The following is a 17636-nucleotide window of genomic DNA, read 5'->3' as shown; positions in this document are numbered from 1 at the left end:
CAATAGATTACAAGATACAGTTTGCCAAGCAAGAGAGGTGGTATCAAAATCTGGACAGTCTCTGAAAGACAACAAAGTGCTGGAAGATCTGCAGAAGCAGTGGAAACGGTGTCAACAGGAACTGGAGCAGTTTTTGACAAACGTTAGCACATATATATCTTTGGCTGCCCCTCAGGTGGAACATGCTCAAAGCATGAAAAATGCTGCAAAATATAATGAATCATTGTTTCCTGAAAACTACGCAGAGAAAACAGAAACTAAGGTAATGTTTTAAAGTTATTGAGTTTGTTTCCCTTTTTTAAATTTGTTTGCTGAGTTGTATTTTGGTGTGACAAAACCGTGATGAAAGGCATTGAAGCAAGTATTTTCATTTATGTAGTAACTTGCTTAATGATAATGAAGAGGATTCAGTAGCCCCTTAAACTTGATACTGGCCTCTTACTCTATGCATAGTCATATTGTAACAAGTGTAGTAAGGAATTCAGATTCATACAGACCCTCCATCTTAGCCTGGCACACCTTCATTGGTGCTACAGTGAAACTGTAAAGCATGTATTTTTTTTTTATTTTTGCATACGGTGCTGTGTCAACTGTTTTTACCTCTCTTGATTCAGTGCCACCCTCCTACCTCCTTTGAGAGACATGATGAAATGTAGTTCTTGTCTCATGCAGTCCACCTCTCTGACAGATGCACTTGTCTCCACTTGTCTACTTCCTATTTCTCCCAAATCTTCTTCTTGAAATAGAGTTCTGCTTTCATGCACGTGTCTGAATGACCGTATTTTGTTCCGCTTGATCTTCTCTGCAACTGAAACCAGTTTGGCTTCTGGTCTGATGTCCTTATTTCTTTGTCTGCCCCACAATGTGCATCCTACTACCTATCTCAGGTACTTCATCTCTGTCTCCATCCTCTTAAGCTTTCTTAACTGTTCTGCCTTCACTGACCAGATTTCTGTGCTACACAGAAGCAATGGCCCCACCGCTGTTCTCTATACCTTACTTTTCTGCTCCTTTAGCATTTGTCTGTCACAGACTGCCTTTGACACTCTTTGCTGTTTGGGTGCTGCACCTCTCATTCTAGCTTTGACCTCCTCATGCAGTCTTCCCTTCTCCTCACCTACCTCTCCCAGATTTTTGAACCTGTTAACCTATTCCATTATTTTCCCTTCTCAGTTTTCAGCTTCTTCTGTTTCTCCCATTTGCTGCCATAGCAGCTGTCATGTCTTTACTCAGTTTCATCCTATGTGCCTTCAGTTTTGCATTCCATTTCCATATCATTTGCTGAAGTTCCTGTTCAGAGACTGCTTATACTGGCACATGGTCTGCTTACAGCACTTTGTTGATCTGTCCTGACTTGCTTGTTAATGTAGTCCATCACCAGTATGAGCAACAATGGGTTTAGACCTGAACCTTCCACTGGGAGTCCCTCTGTAAGTCCAAACACTGTTTGTACTTGCATCACTGGGCTTTTATGCATGACTTGCACTAATCCTGCCAGAAATTCTGGGACTTTAAACCATTTCAGGGCTGCTGAAATCAGTTATTGTTGTACCTTGTCATATGCTTTCTCCAAGTCTAGGAATGCCCAGATGAACTCTCTTCTGCATCCTGATCTGAGTCTGAAATGCTCATTTCTCATCCTACTTTGTCTTATTTTGTTTCTCAGCCACCCTTTCCAGCATTTCATACCATGTGATAAGAGTTTCATGCCTTTGTAATGCCCACAGTTGTGAATGCCCCTTTTGTTCTTGCACACTGACACTGAAATACTGTTTCTGCAGTCACCTGAGATACTCCCTTCAACCCCATATTGTTATGAGTACCCTCAAGAGGCATTTCTTTAACTCATCTAACATCGTGGTCGTATTTGTTGTGACCTCATCTGAGCCTGCAGCTTTGCCTGAATTAATTTTCCTTACTAGTGTTCTTCATCTAGGGTGGGTTCTTCTTCTCCTTTCATGGTAGGCTGTGCATGGGCAGTACAGAGTCTGTAGGTTTCCTTCAATTCGAAGCTGCTGGAAGTATGCCTTCCATTTACCTTTGATGCCCTACAGACTGGTAAGCAGATTGTTGCTGAAAATCCCTTATGAATGGTGTCTGATGACTATTTTCTTCATCTTGCTACCTTTGCATTGAAACCAGAGTTTCTTTGAGCCATGTGCCGAGTTACTTTCTAGAAGCTGGTAGAGTTTCCCTGATATCTCGTTTATTGCCATTGTGACTGCTCTCAACCAGTATCCCTTCTTAGTGTGATTTATCTTTTGTATACCTCAGTTCTTCCCGCACTCCTTTCGTATGATAACTGCCTTAATTTTTGTATTTCGCCACAAGGTTTTCTTATGTACCTTATTTCTGTATTTGACTCTTCGGTATGTCTGTCTGTTCTGTAGACTTCACACATTCTGTTTTGAAATGCTGCCAGTTGATTTAACAGCATTCAAGTCAACTTACATTAAGTGTAAACGTTGTGAGGTCACAGGAACAGAAACCTCGGAAAGTTTAAATGTAGGCCAGAAGCCACCTGAAGGAGGTCTTTTAATTTACAGAAAAAAATAAAATTAGGGACTTTTCTGCAGAGCTCTGGACATGAGAGAAATGATGTAATAACTTCATCAGTAAATATTAATGCAGAGTTAAATATCTTAGAAACATAAATTGATTCTCCTCCATCTCTACGATCAGATCTAAAAATATGATGTCCAATTAACTTGGGAACTATTTGTGGTTTCTTGTTATCACAGAACCCTGTTTCTGTAATAAATAATACATCATTTGAATCATCCACAGCAATAGCTTCCAGTTCCACCAATTCATTATTTATACTATGACAGGATGGTGACATGCATTTTAGCTTAATGTTATTATGGCTTAAGGGACTCATAAATTTAGTTCTAAAAATGTAATCAGTTTTTTAAAATGAACTCTCAACACTCTATTACCCATGTGACTTAAATGCAATTTATCCTTTAAAAAAAATAAAAAATAAAGGTCTAGTATCAAAAATTTCCTTAAAAAATTAATTTTCCTGAATTTAATGAAGACTTGCACCTTAAAAAGTTTATAAATATCCTTGCCTACAATCATGTAGTTTCTTGAAAACGAGCCAGAAAAATATCTCCAAAGACCAACTTAAAACCAAGGGTTTTACTCAAATAAATAATATGTCTCGCTGTCATTTGAAAATACTCCTCATTTGTTCTAACTACATCATTTCTACTTACTTTAGTAATAACATCATACCTCAATCTATTATATATATATATATATTTTTCAAATACTATCAGTTATATCAACCATCTTGCATACCTTCAAATATGTAATGTCACTGATGTCCTTCAATGATGCATCTGCAGTCCTTACAAATGGGTAGTCCTCTCGTCAGGCAGCCCTTCGGTCGGCCGGATTCCAAAGTCTGGGTCTGGCTTTGGCTGGTGTCGCACTTCACCCGACGTCATCGCTGCAGTTTTTCGGGTATAAAAGCATCAGCCGACGCCATTTTCCTCAGTCTTTCTTGCCGCGTGGCGCCCAAAGCAGAAGCTGTTCGCAAGTGCCGGTCGGTCAGATCCAGAGATTACTACTACCGAATACTACTTCGAAGACTTCTAAAAAGCTAAGTACCCCGTTGGGGACTCTTTCTTGCCTCAGCCGATGTCAGAAAAAGTGAATAACTGTTTAACTTGTGGGAAACAAATACCTCATAAAGATTTCCACTCCTACTGCTTACCTTGTTTAGGCCCAGACCACGACGTAGTAGCTTGTCTAGCCTGTGCTTCTTTTAACCGACGGACGCTTAGACGTCGGTCGGAGTTTGCTGAACAGTTTTTCGGCTCTGATTTTGCCTATATTATGCCGTCGGATCATCCGACTACACAAATTACCAAAAAACGCAAAGAAAAGGACCGACACTCGCGGTCCGCGGTTTCGGCCGAAACCGCGGTTAAGCAAACCGCGACTGTCTCGGTTTCGGCCGAAACCGAGCAAGCGGTTCTTTCTTCAGCCGAAACCATGCCTTCTACCGAGGCCTCTTCTAACCTGGTAGAATCGGCTTCTGAAATCCAACCTTCTGTTGCGGTTTCTCAGGAATTATCAGACACTATTCCCTTGGATATTTCAACCCCTGCACGTGGAGCTGCTAGGCCTCCTGCAGCCATGTCTATTAAGGCCTTTGCCAGGGCTAAAGCAGCCAAAGCTTCAAAAACGGTGCCTGCCAAACCCCCTCTCACAGGCCCAGCACCAGTTCCCATATGCTTCTTTGGCTGAGGATCTCTTTTCTTTAATTCGTGGATCCCAGCCTCATCCAGACAGGACCTCTCATCCACCTCCAGAGAAGAGGCCTAGAGCAGAGCCCCCTGAGCCAGTATCCACAGATGATTCCTCTGATGACTCAGAACATACAGACCCTCCTGAGGCTCCTTATTCCCCTTACGAAGACTCTAATGCTGAAGAGTCCATTCCTTCAGCCTCTCCACCTGAGGAATTTTCCTTTGGGGAAACCTTGCATGCTATGAGGGAACAATTTCAGTGGCAGGGCCAAGATTTCTCAGACTCCAGAAAAAGGCTTAGAACCTTTCTACATTTGCCACAACATAGGCCTTTAGCTATACCTCCAGTTCTTTCTGTTGTAGATGATGCATTTAATGATGCTTGCACTGCTCCTGATTCATTACCTCCGGCCCCTGCTAAGCCCGATAGGTTCTACAGGGTCCCGGACACTCATCACCATTTATACAAGGCTCCTTTTGCAGATCCAGAGACTATCTCCCAGGGCCCTAAAGCTGTAGCAACTACATCTACTAAAACCCCTCCCTCTGAAAGGGAATCCAGGTCCTTAGAGATGGGGCAAAAAGTTTACACCTCTGCTACTTTGTCAGCTAGGGCTTTGAACTGCCAATTTCATATGATTCAATATCAAGAGTTTATGCTTGACCAGTTAACTAAAAAGCTGTCCTCTGAAGAATCTTTAGATAAAAAATATGTTCAGGAAATGGTACATAACATACAGCAGGTTAGTAACCATTCTTTAAAATGTGGCTATGATGCACTGGAGGCTTCCTTTAGATCAGCCATGACTGGCACAGTTATCAGGAGACATGCATGGTTGAAAGAGCAGGCATTACCAGACCATGTAAAATCAAAGCTTTTGGATGCACCCATGGACAAAGTCCATTTATTTGGTTCCCTGCACAGCAGGTACTAAAAAAGATGGAAGAGAAGGCGAAATCTGTACAAACAGTGAAAGATTTCTTACAGGTTCAACCTCCAAGGTTTAGCAGGAACTGGCCCTCCAAGAATTGGTCCTTTCCGGACTCCTCTAAGACACAGAGAGGCAGAAATAGGCGTTCAAGAGGCAGAAACCAATCCAGAGGTGCCTACAGGGGACGCCAGTGGCAAGGTAACAACCAGCGAGGCACGGACGCAGCCACCACCACTACAACAACACAATCACAGTGACTTGGCTATGGCACCGCCTACCAGGGAACAACTGGAAGCACCCTTAGGCGGAAAGCTAACCTTATTTTCAAAGAACTGGCATTGCATCACAAGGGAAAAATGGATTTTGCAAACTATAGACCAAGGTTACAGGTTCCATTTCCATACTCTACCAGGAAAGAGAGGAATGCCAAACCTACCACCTACTCAAAGGGCAGAAGCTCTAAAGCAAATATCTCAACTATTAAGAATGAGAGCTGTGGAAAAGGTACCATCTATGGAACAAGGAAAGGGATTTTACTCCAGACTCTTCCTGGTACCAAGAAAAGAGAGCAAATGGAGGCCTATTCTCGACCTGTCCGCTTTAAACACATTCCTCATTGTTCCAAAATTCAAAATGCTGACCCTCCCATGCTGGGCAAGGAGTCTTGGCTGGTAACTCTAGATCTCAAGGAGGCATACCTGCACATCCCCATACGACCAATTTGCAGAAGATACCTCAGATTTCTTGCAGGATCAGAGCATTATCAATTCTCAGCATTGCCCTTTGGCTTATCTACTGCGCCCAGAGTGTTCACGAAATGCCTGGCATCAGTAATTGCTCATTGCAGACTTCAGGGGATCCAAATTTATCCCTACCTGGACGACTGCCTGATACAAGCGGACAATGAAAGCAAGCTAACAGAAGACTTACAGAGAGTCATTTACCTGCTGCAAGCCCTGGGATATACAGTCAATATAAAAAAGTCAAGGCTGATTCCATCCCAAAGAATAACCTTTCTGGGTGCAGAGCTGGACACATAAAAAAAAATGGCATTCCTAACTACAGAAAAGAAAGAGCAACTACCTCTCTACTTGGCATTAACAAAGCAGAACCATCTAACTGCAAGAAAAGTACTACAAGCCCTAGGCTTCATGGCATCCTGCATAATTCTGGTCCCTCATGACAGACTGCATATGAGAAAGCTACAGTGGTACCTAAAGAATTTGTGGTCCCAACACAAGCACAGCCTAGAAGCCAAAATTCCAATAATCCCATGCCTGAAGCAAGAGTTCCTATGGTGGGCTCAGGCCTGTCAATCAAACACAGGATTGCCCTTCTGCAACAGTCAACCAAGCCAAACCATCACGACAGATGCCTCAGACCTCTGTTGGGGGGCACACATGCTGGGCAAGTGCATACAAGGCTTATGGACTCAAGACCAGCTGTGCCTGCACATAAATCTAAAGGAAATGCTGGCAGTGAAATTGGCAATCCAGTCATTCAGACCATTTCTCCAAGAAGGTCAGTTGATGATAAGGACAGACAACACCACAGTTATGTGGTACATCAACAAACAGGGAGGCACACATTCATATCCTCTATGCCGGCTGGCACTGGACCTATGGGATGTGGCTCTGAGCTACAACATTCAGTTACAAGCAATTTTTGTACCGGAAAAGAAAACATTCTAGCAGACATATTAAGCAGAACTACCACAGATGCCCACGAATGGATGCTGCATCCGGACATCTTCAAAGCCATCACAAGAGAATGGGGATTACCACAAATAGACTTATTTGCATCCCCACTCAATCACCAGCTAAAGAAATTCTGCACAAGGACGTACCACCCACTTGCTTGGAAGGTGGACTCCCTATCTTTCAGTTGGAAAAACCTGACAGCATACGCATTCCCACCACTTCCTTTGATGCACAAGGTGCTTTTGAAGATCAAAGAGGAACGTCCAAGGATCATTCTGATAGCTCCAGACTGGCCAAGACAACATTGGTACCCATTGCTGAGGAGCATGTCTCGGGAACAAATATGGACACTACCCCTGTTCCCATTACTGTTAACACAGAACAACTACAACATCCTGCATCCAGACCTGAAAACTCTGCAGCTAACTGCCTGGAACATTGCATAAGAACAATTAACCCAAATTTATCCCAAAGGGTTAAAGACATAATCCTTGAGGCTCGTAGACCTTCAACAAGAAAGAATTATGCAGCAAAATGGAAAAGATATCTCATTTGGAGTACTGCAAAGGGAGAAGATGTGGCACTGGTAAACATAGCCAACATCCTGGAGTACTTGGCAGAGCTCTTCCATACAGGCCTGTCCTATTCTTCCATCAAGATACATGCATCAGCTATTTCAGCAGAATACAGCTTGGATCCTCCTGTCTTCTCTCATCCTCTGCTCAGACAGTTTCTGAGAGGAATTAAAAATGTAAAACCTCCCAGGAAACCACCATTGCCAGCATGGGACTTGAACTTTGTGCTAGAAAAATTGACACTTCCCCCTTTCGAACCAGCAGCAACAGCAGAATTACAATACTTATCCTGGAAGACTGCTTTCCTGCTGGCAATCACCTCAGCAAGAAGGGTCTCTGAACTACAGGCATTAATGGCAGTGCAACCCTTCCTGATCTTCCATCAATAGAGTGTCCATGAGAACAAATCCTACATTTATGCCTAAGGTGGTATCCAGAGTGTCTTTAAATCAGGCTATCCACCTACCTACATTCTTCCCCAACCCACAGAACAGGGGAGAAAGACTCTTGCATACCTTGGATGTACATAGACAATTACGCTACTACCTGGACAGGACCAAGTCCAATAGAAAAACTGACCAGCTTCTGGTAGCATATGCAACAGGAAAGGAAGGAAAACCAATTTCAAAACAGACAATCTCCAAATGGATAGGAAATTGCATTAGATTTTGTTACTCCTACCATGGAAAGAAAACTCCAGAGAACATCAGGCCTCACTCCACAAGGGCTACAGCCACTACCACAGCTTTCTTATGAGGAGTGGCTACCAAGGACATTATAGAGGCTGCTACTTGGACCTCCGTGCATACATTTGCCAAGCATTACAATTTACCTTTATACTCTAGATCCCGAGCAGGTTTTGTCACTGCTGTTTTGCAAGGGATCCTAACTACACCATAATCTCTCCTTTTTTCCTCCTCCCCTAGTTTAGGTATGGTATTCTACCCATTTGTAAGGACTGCAGATGCATCCTTGAAGGACATAGTACAGTTTTGTACCTACCATAAATGTAGATGTCCGATAGGAATGCATCTGCAGTCAGGATTACCCACCCACCTTCCCCTCTGTGGTACTCCTAGGGTATTTGCCATCCTTCAGCTAGCTTGGGGGGGTTCTATTATGGTGTATTTGTTTGTATATATGTACATACATGCTTATTTTATGTGTTTGCTCTCTACTATTTGGAAACATTGGCATTTATCCAAATTTAGCCATCCAAGAGGGCACCTGGCATCTGGGGCAAGAAACACTGAGGAAAATGGCGTCGGCTGATGCCTTTATACCCGAAAAACTGCAGCGATGACGTCGGGTGAAGTGCGACACCAGCCGAAGCCAGACCCAGACTTTGGAATCCGGCCGACCGAAGGGCTGCCTGACAACAGGACTACCCATTTGTAAGGACTGCAGATGCATTCCTATCGGACATCTACATTTATGGTAGGTACAAAACTGTACTTTTCTGTGTTTACTCTTGATATAATATTTCTCACTCTTCTCAGCATGGAATCACCAATAATAAGGATTTGTTGCAAGAGAACAGATATGATCTTCTTGTTGATATATATGTGTGTGTATATATATATATATATATATATATATATATATATATAGCCAAAACCTCAGTGCACGTATTTAAACTAGTGCTCGGACCGACCATACATCCAAAAAACACAATTAGTTCAGCACACAGCTAAACAAAGCTTCCACAACCATACATACATAACAAGGGCTTAACCTAAATGTTTTTTAGAATATATATATATATATATATATATATATATATATATATATATATTCTTTTAAGACTGAAAACATTTTTTGCTTGTTGCTTGTGGCTTTAAATGCCCCTATATAAAAGTAAGAGAAGTTGGTTGTAATTTTACACTGAGGACGCCAGGTGGCGAAACCGGTTACCGGTCTGTGTTTGTTGTCTGCTGCCGATTAGGCGATCACTTGTTTTCCACTGTTATGATGATGGCAGAGTAAAAAGAAGCTATTAAACATGCTTAAGTGTCTCCAGACTCATTTTTCTGCCTGGACAAGGTGTATGTACAGTCGTGGAAGCTTTGTTTAGCTGTGTACTGGACTAATTGTGTTTTTTGGATATATATATATATATATATATATATATATATATATATATATATATATACACATATATATATATCTATAAATATACATATATGGATTCCTATTACAAGAACGAAAGTTTACTACTTCGAACTTGTAATAGGAAGCCTCACTTCTGCGAAAGTTCACTTTAACGAAAGTGAACGTTTGTGTAAGTGCACTTCACTGAAAACACCGCAACACAGTGGAGGACATAAAAAACAAGCTATGTCCTCCACTATGGTGCGATAGTCACGGACCTTAGGGTTAGGGCACGGGTTAGGGTAAGAGGATAATTAGTAAAGCTATCCCCTTACCCTAACCCATGCCCTAACCCTAAGGTTTGAGACTATCGCACCATAGTGGAGGACATTGCTATGTCCCTCATTGCGCTGCAATCGTCATGGACCTTAGGGTTAGGGCACGGGTCATGGTAAGGGGATAGCCCGTAGAGGTATGATCTGTGCCCTAACCCTAAGGTCCATGAGTACTGCATGGAAGTTCAGTACAACACCCATTCGTTGGACTGAACTTCGCGTAAGTGCACATTCGATTAAGTGCACTTTCGCTGCAGTGAGCATTCCATGCACTATTTCGAATTAGTGAAAATTCGATCTAGTGTATGGAACCCATATATATATATATATATATATATATATATATATATATATATATATATATATATCTTAAACAGTTTCCTCCTAATGTCCTTTATTGGCACTTTTTCATAACCACAGTAAATTCATGTTCCACTTGTTTTTCTTCTGTTGCATTCCGTAAGTGCTTGTTGTGCAATACCGCTATGTATGTCTTTTCCTCTGAAGTTAACTTTGAAGTTTCAATTACTTTCTCGATAGATTTATTAGCTGTAACATCTATAGATATTACTAAATTATCCTGCCGTAAAAACATCACCCTGTTATTTGCTATCAACATTCACTCAATATTCAATAACCCTTTCTTTTTTTCTGTTTTTTTGCAACTACCAAAAAGCTGTACCTGCGTTTTGAGTTTGTATAAATTATTTAATGTTAGGAAAGAGATTACGTTGCTCTTTTTCCCTGGATGTTTCCTTTACCATGCAGTTATTCCAATGTTCACTACTTTTTACAAAACTTGTAGTATTCACACCAAACATTAAGCATTTTGTACATTTACTTAGGTAACCTCTTAAAATTAAGACAAAAAAATCATGGATTTGTTCCATTACTAGTAGCAAGTAAGATATCAACAAGTAAAATCAATAAAGCAGTCAACAAAGCCCAGGAAATACCCTTATTCACTGTAAATGAGCATAGAAGAACAGATGTATACTCTGAGCAATATATGCAGAGATAAAACATACTTCTCTATTTCAAAGCAACAAGTAAAGTGTTGGACCATTTCTTCCAAGTGGTCACCATCTGTTCCATACACAGTGCCAAAAACATGACCTGTATGGTACTGACAACACCCCTAAAGTGAATGTATTCCTGCTTAGCTTTTAACCATATTGCTCCCAGAGTAAAGCTTCCTAACTTGGCTTGTAGGTGACCAAAAACCTTAAGATTCTCATTATTAGATCACTGTTGCAGTAGTATAAAGCTGCATGAGACATATCCTTCCACATGTACCATGTATTTGAGATAGGACGAGGGTGTGCGAGTGTAAAAGGAAATGTGCAGGCACCAAAATGCATAACTGCTTTGCTGTTAAACAGTTCAGTCTGATGCTCATCTGCACTGCTACTTTAGTTTCAGTGGTCGGCTCATATAGCAGATTTTGGGCAGATAAGTACCTCTCTGGAGGTCTTCCTTTTAATTTAGTGACTAAAATTTGTGGCAAAGTTTCTCACAGGTCTAGCTAAAAAAATGAAATATATATATGGTAGACAAATCCCTACAAGATTTCCCATATGACCTGTCTTTTCTGTTTGGGAGAATCCCACAACATCTGTTCATGCAAGATTTCTCTTTATTTTAAGACTATTCATAGTCTTCATAACAGTTTTAACATATTTCTAGAGAGAGGAAAAACACCCGAATGCCATCATTTAGTCTTTCATAGCCACTGGCTTTCCTTCATCAGATGTCCTCTTTCAACTAAATTAAAAGAGTCACCATCGAGGATCCTGAAGTTAACCTGCCTTCATCCTCCATTTCCTGGACAGATACCTATGAATCCACTGTGGCTTTTAACAAGTCCTTGGACTATCTTTCTGATTTCTTGACCCTTCTCTTGTTGCTGCTCCATGGGACATCCCTAAGAGTCAGGAACCAGGCTCATCCTTTAAGACCAGATATCAGGTAGCTGCCAATAAAGGAGAACACTGTTTTCTTTATCTGAGTGGTTGGACTGAATACTTTAGTTGTTAGCATGGAAGGAGGTAGAGGCTTTGCTTATGGAGATCCAGAAATCTGATACATCTAAGACAGTCAAGTAAGATACTCCAAGGAAAAAAATCCCTACCCCCAAAATCAATTTCTATTCCATCTAGTTTAAAGGGGTCAAAAGATGAATGTTATAGTTTATCCACATCTTATATTACGTGATCGAAGCTTCAGTTAGTCGAGTAACTAAAGCTCGATCACTAAATATTGAAAACACATATGCCATAGTCCCAACAAAAAAACAAAAACATTAAACACAAATTAAGTGCGGTGCTTTGCCCCCCACACCCCCTAACTTAAATATACCAACTCTGAGATCACTCCACATCGTAGAATGGGCAAAATCCGGTGTAATGGCCAAACAAATTGTTTCCCTACGTGGAAACTTCCATTCGCGCTTTTGCGTTTTCGACATTTAGTGATCGAGCTTTAGTTACTCGACTAACTGAAGCTTCAATCACATAATATAGACCCGTTTATCCAAAGTGCATTTGAGGTGATTTCATGCTCTTTAATAGTCTTTTTCAGTTGCCTCTCATTCTTAAAAAAAAAGGCCCCTCTTCTTCTGAGGAATCCTTTTCAGAATCAAAAGAGGAGTGGCTTGATAATACATCCCAGGTCTCATATTCTGCCCAGTCATCTGAGGAAAGCATCCCTTCTGACTTTCTGTTTGAGGAGATTTCTTTCTTGGACACTATTTCTTAAACAAAAGACCTTTTTCATTGTGAAGGAAATATAGTGTGAGAATTACTGAATTATTGGAAGAAGTTCACATTTTGAATTCTGAAATAACAAGTGATTTATTATTTGAATTTAATGTAGGCAGGTATAAAAAAGTGTTTGATAAGGTTGAAATGAAGTTAAAGTTAACTTAGAAAGGAAGCAGAAGAAATTATTAAGGGACAAGTTTGACTACCAGAATAAAACAGCATATCCATTACCTTTACAAAAGAGAGGTCAGGAAAGTAAAGAAACATGTGAACAGAATGAATTAAGATAAGAGAATAGAGGGGAAAGTACACATTTTGGCAAGGGGGATACCATAAGTAATGTAGTTAGATATGATACTGATGAAATTGTAGAATTTAATGAATCTGAGGAAATTAATCACCGGGGGTCAGATGCATATGAACAAGCATATCCTTCCCTTAGAAGTCTGAAAGTCTAGAAAATAAAAAGACAAGCTGTTTTTATAGAGAACCCCTACCCCCTGAATCAACAGTGGTTTCATGGAAAGGCAGATGGTGGGAGAGAGATGGAACAATGTGCAACAGTGGAAAAGATGAACAGTGGGAGCCATAAAAGTAAGACATCAGAGAATGGGGTAGTGCATACATATGAGGGATATAAAATATTTAATTATATCAACCTAAACATAACAGAAAGTTAGTTTAACTTATTTAGAAAAAGCTTGAAATTTGTCCCTGGGAGAGAACTGACCCAGCTGATATCTTATTAGAATTAAAAGTTTTTACAAGAAAATTAAATCTAAAGCTTCTGTTTAAATAAAAGGGCAATGCAAATGAAATTCAGACTGAGAATAATATAGATATATTAAAAATAAAAAACTGTATTTAACCCCCCCCCTCTCCTCCCCGTAGAGGCCACTTTTGAAAAGGTATGCAACAGTGACATATATCAGGTGTTAGAAAATCAAAAAAAGAAATGTCAGAATCTAATTAGAGAGGAAAAAGATTTAATGAAGCTCCTTAGAAGTAACAGAAACCTAAGAATCATGAAACCTGACAAAGGTGGTGGCACTGTTTTAGTGGACAAAATAGATTATACAAGCAGTATGAATGCAATTTTGAGTAACACACAGAAGTACAAAAGTGTTTCCATTAATGAAGTTAACTTGGCAAAAAAGAAAATGTATTTATTCTTACAGGACTCATTATTACAAGGGACTGTTAATGAGAAAATGTATAATTTTTTTGTATAATGAAAACACAGCAATATCCATGGTTTTTGTGAGTCTATATCAGAACATCAAAGTATTAAAACTTCGAAGGTTCTGATATCGAACACTATTTAGTGAATGTGAAAAATAGCGAAGCTGCAGAACAGCGAATTCTTTCCTCTGGAAAGAATTCGGTTGGCCGTTTCTCTGGCTTCGCTATTTTTAGCGCTGTGGTGGAAAGTTATGGGTTGGGTTCAGGTAAGTGTGCGATTGTTTGTACATTAGGGTTAGGGGCAGGTTAAGTGAGTTAGGGTTAGGGTGCGGGTTAGGTGAGTGTGCGATAGTGATGGACCTTAGGGTTTGGGTTTGGGTTAGGGTAAGTGGGTAGATAGTAGTGTACGTTTAGTTTAGTGTAGCGTTAGATGTAGGAATTTAAGTGTATGTATGTGGTTGCTGTTTGTTTGATGTGCTTGTGTTGTGTGTATGTGTTTCGGAGCAGCAAATTTTTTCCATGGAAAAAATTGAATGTTCTGAATGTTCAATATTTTCATGTTTAGATGTTTTGGGGCCGATAAAATAGCATTCACTATTTTCATCTTTCGATAACGTGATATAAATGTGGTTTTTGGAATCCCCAAAGTACGTAAAAGTATAGAGAAACCGCTGTACAGTTTAATAGTCTCAGCACATAACTCAATGACATATTAATTAGGAGTTTTTGTTGATAGGATGCTTAAGGAATGTGTAAGCAATGTGGAATATATACTGAAAAATTCATGGCATTTTTTAAGCAAAGTGAGACAAGAGTTTTGTAGTTTCACTACTGCTGATGTGGTGGATTTGTTTTTCTCTGTCCCCCCATGAAGAAGGAATTGAATTGTTCCGGAAGACAGTTTATGAACTAAATACATTACATTCTGTTATGACATATTTTGTGACTTGATGGAAATGATTTTAAAGTGTAATTATTTCTGGTTTGAGAGCAAATATTTCAGGCAGGCATCTGGAGTGACAGTAGGAGCTAGTTGTGCCCCAACATATGCAAATGTTATTATGTATGCATGGGAAAATAAATATATTATGACAAGTAAGTTCAGGAATTATCTAAGACCTTTGTGACACAAACATTTGACTCTAAAATTCACAGGAATGAGACATTTTTAAACAGTTATTTAGATTTTTACAGATGCCATCCTAAATATACTAAAAAGAATATTTTAAAGAGCAGTTAGTAAGAGCTGCTAGAATGTGCTCAGATGTTGAATTTTTTGAGGCAGAGGTTGTTAAATTGTTGGAAATGTTCACAGAAAGGAGATACCCTATAGATTTATTTATTTATTTATTTTATTTTAGTTATTTTACATTTGTTGGCCGGGATAGTCCGGCTGGATATATGTCCATTTTTAGCGGAGGCCCCCCGGGGAGAAAAGCTCCATATACCAAAAAAAGAGACCGTACACACATCACTGAGTGATAGACTCAGGCAGACATGTTTAGAAAAATATAGACAAAGAATACAGGCAGATATCAATATATACAATGTGCAGACTTACATCTGATTGGCAAAGACGTAGCAGAAAATGTGAACATAGAATACAATCAGATCTCATAATTTATAATGCTTAGACATTAAAATGCTATTAAATGTTCAAATGTTATTAAACAAAGTGATTGTGGAAGTTAAGGAGGGATGGAGTACTAGATACAACCCCCTGCTGGGAATGCAAGAACCATTCAAAACTCTGTAAGGAAATTTCAGATGAAAAACAATGCATACTTAAATGCCATGATTATGCCTTGTGGGCCTTTTTCAAAAAGATATAAGGAACATCATTACTAGAAATTGGGCTATGTTCAGAATTTATGATAAGATATATAGTATAGTAGGAGACAAAACATTATTTGTGAACAAAATAGGCCACAATTTTAAATTTTGGTTTGAGCATCCGGTGAAATTTGATTCCGATTATCTTAACAAAGGAACCAGAAAGTGTGGGATGTGTTATATATCCCCTTATATTTTAGAACAGAATCAGTTATATTTAACATCAGTGGACATGATTTTGAGACTTTAGGGATGGAAATTGTAACACATCAGGGGTGGTCTACATTGGAATATGTAACCAATGTGCTAATTACTACATTGGGAAAACAGAAAGAGCCTTTAAAAAGAGAATTTATGAGCAGTTAAATGCAATTAAAACCAAAAATCAAAACAATGCAGTTTACAGGCACATTTTAAATTGTAACAAGTACAGAGATTTTAAGTTTGGGATTTTGGATAAAGTTGACAAGCAAAATTAGGAATGGTGTGGGAATTGGATCTGGAAAGAAAGAACTTGATGTGGCAGTAAAGATGTAACACCACAATTTTTCCAGGATTAAATGAACACGCTTCTATCATGCCTGCGTTGGAAACAAAAGCAATGGATTTATGAGAATTGTTTGGAGTGTTATATTAAGTGGCTTACTGAATATGGTTCTAATACTTGTAAAAAAATATTCCTGAAGTCTTTTTTAAATGTTTCCAGTAATAATGACATTTTTATAAAAAACAATAGTTTTACTTTTTAAATTCTTAAGATTATTGTTTCAAACATTTTGGATTTTTAACATGAATGCTTAATTTAAGAATACATTTTCAAACAGTATACCTGTAATCACACCATTATGAAAGGGCTGACTTTGGAAGCTAAGCAAGGATGGGCCTGTTTAGTTCTTGGATGGGAGACTGCATTGTAACACCAGGAGTTTTATTTATTTATAAGTTTTGTTGTAGTACATTGTTTTAAAGTGTTTTTAGGAGTTTTTAGTACACAGTAATGAAAAAGTGCTTTGTAAAATATTATATGGTCATTTACATAGATATTCACATATTTTGTATTTTTGTTTATGTATTAATTCATTTATGCAGTTTATGTGAATTGTTTAACATACCTTTAAGAAACAACAGACCATGAAATGATTATTTAATTAAGCCTTATTAACCACAGGGAATAAAACTGGATGAGAGCTAAAAGATAGCAGGTTCTGAAGAAGTCCAAATGTTTTGTTAGGACGAAAGACCTAAACCTGTTCTCATGCTTCACTTTGTTATTTTATTCTTTGGTGGTATTAATAATAAAGTTCTGTTTTAATGGACCTCGGATCATTCATTGGTAGATTTCCTTTCATCGTTTGTGTATTTAAAGCATATTCCGTTTGCATGGGAATGTAGCAATAGCTGGTGTCTTTTTGTGGCAGCTACACTGGACTTGATTTAAGATTCAGTCTTGGATTACAGTGAGTTTATTCAGAAGACAATTTCTGTTTCATATGTACTGTTGATGTAATTTATTTCCTATTTGCTGCTCAAACACCGTGAACTGTTTTTAGTTTTTATTGGCTTATTTTTGTTTTCACTGAGGTTCTCCTTTTGGATTCACATTGTAAAGGAAAAGAAATTTCAGAAACTGAAAAGAGTTACTTTGACATTCTTTATGTAGATTTTTCCAAGTCTCTCGCTATTTTCTGTTATCGGGGCCTTGGAACATGCATTCAGCACTGATAGTTCTTCCCCTGAGGCTTATAAAGTGCCTGAATCACATAAATCCCTTCTGTCATTCCCTTGAATAAGGTGACAGTTTCTAAATCCTTTTCCTTCTCCAATCTTATACCCAGTGACAAAAATGGAAGGGCACTTGAAAAAGATTGCAGGAAAGTTTACTTCTTCAGCTTTGTCCATCAAATATATAAAGTGTCAAGCTCATTGGCCAAATTTCTTCCTGGTGCGTTCTCAGACATAATTTG

At 39.1% G+C, this 17636-nt stretch overlaps 1 protein-coding gene across 1 annotated transcript in view; it reads left to right on the top strand.

Annotated features, from left to right (window-relative positions):
- The window catches only part of SYNE2 (spectrin repeat containing nuclear envelope protein 2), a 3814665-nt gene that overhangs the window by 1643624 nt on the left and 2153405 nt on the right, over positions 1–17636 (top strand). Inside the window, exon 50 of the mRNA XM_044073561.1 lies at positions 1–262. This exon is cut by the window's left edge and continues 26 nt beyond it. Within this exon, the coding sequence (XP_043929496.1) occupies positions 1–262 (262 nt within the window). The remainder of the gene's footprint in view (positions 263–17636) is intronic.

This window comes from Protopterus annectens, chromosome 6.part0, assembly GCF_019279795.1.
Source record: "Protopterus annectens isolate FY-2018-M chromosome 6.part0, PAN1.0, whole genome shotgun sequence".
Taxonomy (NCBI): Eukaryota; Metazoa; Chordata; order Ceratodontiformes; family Protopteridae; genus Protopterus; species Protopterus annectens.
Note: the sequence above shows the minus strand (reverse complement) of the source record. Positions and strands in the feature narration are given on the sequence as shown.